At 50.9% G+C, this 7,500-nt stretch overlaps 3 protein-coding genes across 3 annotated transcripts in view; 2 read left to right on the top strand and 1 right to left on the bottom strand.

Annotated features, from left to right (window-relative positions):
- Positions 1-538: 538 nt before the first annotated feature.
- Positions 539-2,901, top strand: CNBF4570 (hypothetical protein; the record flags this gene model as incomplete). Its single annotated transcript, XM_769475.1, has 8 exons — positions 539-713; positions 785-877; positions 933-1,294; positions 1,343-1,890; positions 1,941-2,317; positions 2,370-2,522; positions 2,574-2,758; positions 2,830-2,901. The coding sequence occupies 8 exons, from the start codon at positions 539-541 to the stop codon at positions 2,899-2,901; spliced, it is 1,965 nt and encodes a 654-aa protein (XP_774568.1).
- A 742-nt stretch (positions 2,902-3,643) lies between these two features.
- Positions 3,644-5,906, bottom strand: CNBF4580 (hypothetical protein; the record flags this gene model as incomplete). The annotated part of the gene is made up of 10 exons (XM_769476.1): positions 3,644-3,906; positions 3,958-4,121; positions 4,177-4,302; positions 4,350-4,595; positions 4,637-4,763; positions 4,805-5,050; positions 5,100-5,263; positions 5,304-5,429; positions 5,481-5,735; positions 5,788-5,906. The coding sequence occupies 10 exons, from the start codon at positions 5,904-5,906 to the stop codon at positions 3,644-3,646; spliced, it is 1,836 nt and encodes a 611-aa protein (XP_774569.1).
- A 1,025-nt stretch (positions 5,907-6,931) lies between these two features.
- The window catches only part of CNBF4590 (hypothetical protein), a gene marked incomplete at both ends in the record, with an annotated part of 960 nt that continues 391 nt past the window's right edge, over positions 6,932-7,500 (top strand). Inside the window, one exon of the mRNA XM_769477.1 lies at positions 6,932-7,426. Coding sequence (XP_774570.1) covers positions 6,932-7,426 — 495 coding nt within the window. The remainder of the gene's footprint in view (positions 7,427-7,500) is intronic.

Below are 7,500 nucleotides of genomic sequence, written 5' to 3' on the forward strand. Positions count from 1 at the left end.
CCCGTCCCGCAACTCGTCCCACTACCCCGCCAACACCGACCTCGCCCTCGGCATGGCCCCCGCCGCCCCCTCCAATGCCAGCCCGCGCATCCCCTCCGCATCCAACGGCGCCGCCCCGCCCCACGCCCCGAGCTCGTACAGGCTGCCTCCAGGCGCCATGACCCCCTCGCGCGACTCGGCACTCGCCTCCGCATCCGCCTCCCGCGCCCAGAGCTACAAGGGGTCCCCCAGCATCAACCCGCGGTACTCGACCGGCAACCCTGCGTCCACGCCGCCGTTAGCCGCGAACGGCGTCCCCCCACCGCGGCCTAACCGCGCAGGCACGCTGCCGCTCGACCTCTCGCTCGATAGGGATCCCAGCCCGCAACCTGCGTCTGCCCGCTCACCCGCCTCCCAGCTGCCGCCCGTCCTGCCGTCCCCCGGCGTATCCCCCGGCGTATTCTCCCCGCCGACGCTGGGCCAGCCATTCGCCGCCCCTGTTGGCCCCGCGCCTGGCAACCCGTATTTCCCCAGCGCGACCGCCGCGATCGAAAAGGGCATGGAGGACGTCAAGATGTCCGGCCCCGTCGGGGTCGGTGTACCCATGGGTGTCGTCGAACCGAGAGAAAAAGAGTTGCCACGTGAGCCCGGGTCGGCGGCGATGGGCGGGAGAAGCAGGAGTGGGACCGGGAGGAGCAGTAAGGATAAAAAGAGCATGTTTGGGTTCGTCTCTGGTACGTCTCTTTTCTCTCTTTCCCGAAGCGTTTTCCCGGGAGAGGAGATGGAGTGCTGACGAACGAGGTAGATTTACTAGGCAAGGACAAGCCGCCAGTGATTTCGAAACCGTATGATCCGGTGCATGTCACCCATGTCGGATTTGATTTCCAAACCGGAAAGTGTGCGTCCGGCTTTCTTTTTCTGGTATTGTGTGCACTGACAAGCGCGATATGTAGACACCGGTATGCCCCCCAAATGGCAGCAAGTCCTCGACGACAATGGCATCACCCAAGACGAGCAGGAACGAAACCCGAACGGCGTCATGGCCGTCGTGCAGTACCTGAAACATCAAGACGAAGGCGAAGATGAAGAAGAGGAAGTATGGGCAAAGATGAAGAATGCGCAACCGCCTGCGTTTCCTCCACCCTCTGCCGCGCCGTCGCAGCCGACAACGCCAGGAGGAGGGGTCGGGAGTAGAGAGATGAGTAGGGAACCGAGTAATGAGGCGCTCGGCGCAGCGGGAACACAGGTGGTCGATTTCACGTGTCCGAGAATGGCTCCTGCTCCGCCGACCAAGCCGTCCCTCAACCGAATGCTCGTGTGTTTTTTTTTTCGCGTAAGATGGAAAAAGTACTGACAGATATAGTCGGAACGACATGCGCCGGCTTCGCACCGACCGGCCGAACTCACCACCCCTGCCCCTCTGGCAGCCGCTCCTAGGGTGACACAGGCGTATTCTTCCGCATTATCGCATTCACCCCACCTCCCACCTCCTCATCCCACGTCGAGCGCTCCGCCGACCGCGCCCGCGCCGCATCTCGATAGGTCGTACTCCCAGCGTGCGCCGGTGTCCGGTACAAAGACAAAAGTGTTGGATCGGGCGAATACGACGAGGTCGCCGGGATCGAGTGCGGGGATAGCGCAGGGCGCGGGGACGGGCACCGGTTTGACGAAATCGCAAAGTCAGTCGGGACATAAATCGCGCGATCCATCGAGAGAACCAAAAGATTCAGCTTCTTCCTCTGGCGGATTATCGAGAAACCAAACGACGACGCGACAGCAGCAAGGGGCGACTCCCCGTAGAAGGGAAAAGGAGAAGAAGGAGAATGAAGAGGTGATAAGGCAGTTGAGGATGATATGTACGCCCGGAGACCCGAATTTGGTGTACAAGAATTTCAGAAAGATTGGTCAGGGGTGCGTCCGATTGGTATGCAGATGAAAACACGAGGCTAACACGAAAACAGTGCGTCGGGCGGTGTGTACACCGCGATAGATCGTCAAACTCTGCCGGTCGCTATCAAACAGATGAACCTCGAAAAACAGCCGAAACAGGATCTCATCATCAACGAAATCCTCGTCATGCGCGAATCTGCCCATCCAAACATTGTAAACTTTAAAGATTCGTACCTCTGGCAAGGCGATCTGTGGGTGGTGATGGAGTACATGGAAGGAGGCAGTCTGACAGATGTGGTCACGGCGCATTGTATGAGTGAAGCGCAGATTGCGAGTGTGAGCAGAGAGGTTTGTGAGGGCCTGAGACATTTACATAGTAAAGGGGTGATACATCGCGATATCAAGAGTGATAACATCTTGTTATCCCTGAATGGTGATGTCAAGCTTAGTAAGTTTGTTTCGATCTCTTATTTTTATTCACTGCTGACGATAAGAAATAGCCGACTTTGGTTTCTGCGCGCGTATTGCCGACCCGACGACGACGAAGCGGACGACCATGGTGGGCACACCGTATTGGATGGCGCCAGAGGTGGTGTTGCGGAAAGAGTATGGGCCGAATGTTGATATTTGGAGTCTGGGTATTTTGGCGATCGGTATGTCGTCTGGGTCGGGACTTGATTGGGCTAATTTTTTTTTTTTTTTAGAAATGCTCGAAGGCGAACCGCCATACCTTACCGAAAACCCGGTGAGGGCGCTCTACCTCATCGCTACAAACGGTACACCCAAAATCAAGGATTGGGACAAGCTTTCGACCGTGTTTAGGGATTACTTCAAGGTCACCCTCCAGGTTGATCCGGCCAAGAGACCGACGGCGGCGGCGATATTAAAGGTGAGTCGCGCGTCGTGTGTTTTACCCAAAAAAAGATGGAAAGAGGCTGATGGAGAAATGATTTTTAAAAGCATGAATTCTTCAAGCATACCGCCCCGTTGATATCATTAGCGCCTATGATCCGATCGTCGCGCAAGAGTTAGACCGGCGACTCTTGCTCGTATCGTCATATCATCGTAGATCCCACCCATCGACCATCGCCCCTTCCCTTGTCATTTTTTATTTTATTTTTTATTTTTGCCGCTACTGCATTTGCACAAAGGCGGCCTCTGTATATTCAAGATCGAACCACATCCGAGCAAAAGGAGAAACAAAAAGAGGGAGAAAAAGGAAAAAAAGACCTTCAACTGTGTATACTTTCACCACCAATCACCTTTTTTGCAAAAGCATTTTTTTTCAGCCTCGACCGAAAAGAAGAAACGCTCGGCAGTGCAATACGTGTTAATCTCTCTTCTTTTTCGTCTCTTCTTTTTGTCATTCTTTCGTTTCAGCTTTGCGTGGATTTCCCTGTAGATTTTTATATTTCATTTTGGATTCGGGCTTTTTCCCAACCTCTTTTTTTTTTTTTTTTCCCGTTTCGTTTTCTTCTTCTTCAGAGGTGAGGGGAAGATGTGTGGAGGAGAAATATTGATGACGGGTTAAAGATTGTTTTAGATCAGGGTGTGGAAGAGAAGGGGATATGAGGGAGATTTGTGTGAATATATATATATATTTTAGACTTATCGGGAAATGCGATATTTGTGCTCAATATACAACTTTTAACGCCATACTACTGCTTTACTTTAGTCACGCCATACACTTTATTCGAGGGGAAATATCCAAGCACATGATACATGCTCCGGTTATCCATCATACCACTTCATTCTTCGTCTCACCCCTTTCTGTCTACATAAAGGTGAACGGCTCATGCAGCTCCTCCATATCTTGCTCCCTTGGCCATATATTCGGTCCAAAATGCTTCATTGTCTCCCTATCCGGTATCGGCAGTTTCTTACTCGCTGGCGCGTCTGCGTACATCATGTCTTTTGGTAAATCATTCAAGAGTTCAGCCTGCTTGACAAAAAATGTTCGAACATCGGTCACTTGCTTTTCCAGATCGTTACCCCCGCCAAGCCGAGACAAGTAAAAGTTGTCCTTTGCACGAAGGCCTATACGGAATTATCAGCAAAAATAGACCAGTGCGAAAAAGAGTAACTTGCAAGCATTCTTCACCGTGCTCACAGTGGCATATTCCCTCTCCTCAAATGCTGCCCACGCACATCTATACGCCAGACCCCTGAACCCAGCCGAGCCCATTTCATCTCCAGGCTCTTTTCCAATTCCAATGAAGGCTGCCGAAAGATTACACCATAATGCTGATTCGCTGAGGGGAAAAAGTATTTAGCCAACGCACATGCAACGTCAAAGAGGATACATACAACTTGCCGAGATCGGCGCGGATGGGATCTGAAGGGGCGAGGGCGGTTGTGTGATAAGGGAGAATCATGCTCCACGCAAAGAGGTACTCGGCGGCGGCTTCCAGGATGTCTCCTCGTCGGTAGATCCTGTTTTTATTAGTTTCTTCAGTCTCAAAACAGGTCGCAGGACCTACTTATTCGCATTCGCCTTCTTAAGCTCTGCGATCGCCACCTTTTCTTTCAAAGGCCGTTCATCCACCGGCTTACCCTTGATCATCTTCATGAAAAGGTCAAACTCCACATCTCCTATCGTGCTCAACATGATAGTCCGGAGAATGTCGAATTTGGCAAGTCGAAGATTGTTGAGCTCCCTGCGTCTTCCAGAACTTGAGAGTTCATACATGACACGAAGGTAGGGGTGCAGTGTATCCATCTCAAAGCTAGGGATACAGTCAGTGACGTTCGGACAAGGTGTACGTACCTTTCAAGGCCCTTGTGCCATTCTCCGATCGGAAGGTCTCCCCATCCCGCCCAAAGCTCATACGGTGTGAGGTCTCGAGGTTTCTTCCGTTGTTCCATCGTTTCAACAGGAGGCGGACGAAGGATAGCTGTATAACGTTAGCAAGTTTGACGTGACGAAGGAAAAAACATAATGTACGGGGTAAAGCTTGAATCCAGTCCTGCGCCCAAGCCCTAGGGCCGAATGTTTGTAAAACCGCGAGAGACGGAGGTGCAATCTTGAGCTCTGCATCGAGATCTTTGAAAAGGGTATCCTTGGATATATTTTCGAGAGCTTTGCATTGCTGGGTATAGTACTGTGACATCTGCTGATATTGCGGAGCCAGCTTCTGATTTGAGCCGTGGAGCTTTCTGAGAGTTTCATTTGCGCGAAGCACTGATACGAACATCAGCACTAGCAACACAGAAGTATGCGCCTAAATTACAAGCATTTCGCACCGTGGTCGCCGCTGCAAACTCGCGTAGCTCAAAAGTCACCCAAGCACACCTCAGAGCCATCCTTGTAAACTTTCTTTCCCCATCTTTCTTCGAAATGGCCTTGCTGAGGGTGATGCAAGTAGCGGACATGTTTGCAAAGACGACAGCCTCGCTGTGTTTGGTCAGCTCTGCCAATGAATCAAGAGACATACAGATATCCAAGCCTCGGCCGGTTGGGGTCGCATTCTGGTAGAGCTTCAACGTGATGTGGGAGAACTTCCTTCCAGGCCGTGGTATACCCTTTAAGCGCTTCTTGAAAATCACCATCGCGATACTTCCTGTGAGTCCAATCAACTTGGCTATCAGCGTTGAGTATCAAATGAGCTCACTTGTTTGCCTTTTCTTTCAAATTTTCGAGCTCATCTAGCCTCTTCGCCAGTGGCTTTTGAAGATTACCAAACTTGGTATTTTGATAACTCCTGCTGAAGGACATACCTCGGTCGTCGAATGGTGTCATCAACTTTTCGGCAGTTTCCCATATCGACGCCTTGGCCAACCGGAGACTATGAAGGTCGGCGGATGCACCGGGGGACATAAGATCATAAGTAATTCGCATGCTGCTGTAATGAGTAGGGGTGCTGTAGCTATGGGACCATCAGCTATAGTCACTGAAAGTCAAATTGAAGGATGACGTACTCATCGAGATCATACAGAATATCCGCTGGGAGTTTGTCAAACTTGCCCCACGCCATCCAGAGCTCATCATCACTGAGCTCCCTAGGCTGCATGTACTCTTCAATGACCTCGTCAGCCATGTCGTCGAATGTTAAATGTCAAAATTGAAAAACACGAAGAAGAGAGTAACGAAATCGGTGGACTCTCTACCACCGACCGACACAAGCGTCAGGTCAGGTTACCTGACGGATACGTAAATAAGTTTAGTGTTTGGCTCCGGCCTGGCCTCGCGACTGTTTTCAGCATTTCCCTGACTTTTGTACAAACAATGTATGGGAAAAACATGTTCCTGTTTTCGTCGTCTCATATTGTGATTGCCCCCCTCCTCTGGACAATTTCTTTATCACCTCCATATGTCTGTTATAAATAATATCGGTACCTTAACCCAAACCATGGATGACTCGGTCCTCGAGCTGCCCCTTCGCTCGCAGAATAACCTCGTAGATCGCTCAATTGAAGAGGCGACAACATACTCTCCGCCTCCGCCGTACAACATGCAGCTTTCGGCGTTTCCCAGTCAGCCAAAAGAGGTCACAGAAGCGCTTTTAGAAGGACAAGTAAATTGTTCTGGAGAGAGAAATACATGTGAGGGGCAAACACGAGGAAATAATCTGGGTACAGATAATCTCGAGGCTAAAAGCCAGAGCGCAATTCTATATCTCGACAAGTACGAGAAAGTGAGGCATTCAGGTCGCCATCGCTGGAGTCTCGGTAAGCATGATGAGAGTCTCCTTGGATATAGTGCTTACACGGCGTCCCAGATACGACCGATACCGATCTGACTCTCGTCGACATCCCCTCCTCTCCTCAATGCTCTACTATCAAAGGCATGCGCCCACTTTTGCTTCCCTCTCGCCTTCAACAATCATCATCCTCCATCTCAAATAAATCGAAAATGACGAATACATACGCTCTACCAAGAGACCGACCTCCCATGAGATCTACGTACAGCTACATGGGAGATAAAGAGGATATTACTGGCGATAGGATGGTGCGCTGCCGGAGAGGGATGATAGCGCGACGGGGATTAGGGGCCGACTTCAAGTTGGCGCGAAATGAGAAAGAAGAACGGATATATGGTGCTGTATTATGTCTTCCATCAGACATGGGCCTTGGTTTGTCAAGCGAAAGCGATACTGAAAGCGAAGCATCCTTCTCCCCGCCCATTCCTATCCCTTCGGACGTCTCATTTGCTCTCTCCTCCCTCGCCGACTTCTTGTCGCCCACCGATCCACACTCATTAATGAGCCCAAAAGATAAGGAAGGTCCATCTTCAAAAGGCTGTTTGCAAGCACCAGGATCACCGTCAAAAGGGTCTGGGAGGAGAATGGCATGGGCGAAAAACGTGGAAGCAAGATTAGAAGCAGACCGGGAAGGAATGGTGCCAGTTGCGAGGTTCGTCCCAAGCGCCATTTCAAGCACCAGTACGGGGTGGTTTTCGTTATTCCTTTCCTTCTTTTTCAAGCAGCCTCAGCACCGATCAAAACCTCCTAAACCCACACCAGCTCCTAATATCCCGCTTCACATCCTTCTGCTTTTGCTTGAAATCATCTCGACGATAGCTAGGGGAATCAAGTACGCTGTGCTGACGGGGGTGAAGGTATGGGTTGTAATGGAAGTTGTTTGGCGTGGAATAGAATCAGAAGTATAGTTGTAAGTGCTTTATCACTGATA

This window comes from Cryptococcus neoformans, chromosome 6 (genome assembly GCF_000149385.1).
Source record: "Cryptococcus neoformans var. neoformans B-3501A chromosome 6, whole genome shotgun sequence".
In the NCBI taxonomy this organism is placed as follows: Eukaryota; Fungi; Basidiomycota; class Tremellomycetes; order Tremellales; family Cryptococcaceae; genus Cryptococcus; species Cryptococcus deneoformans.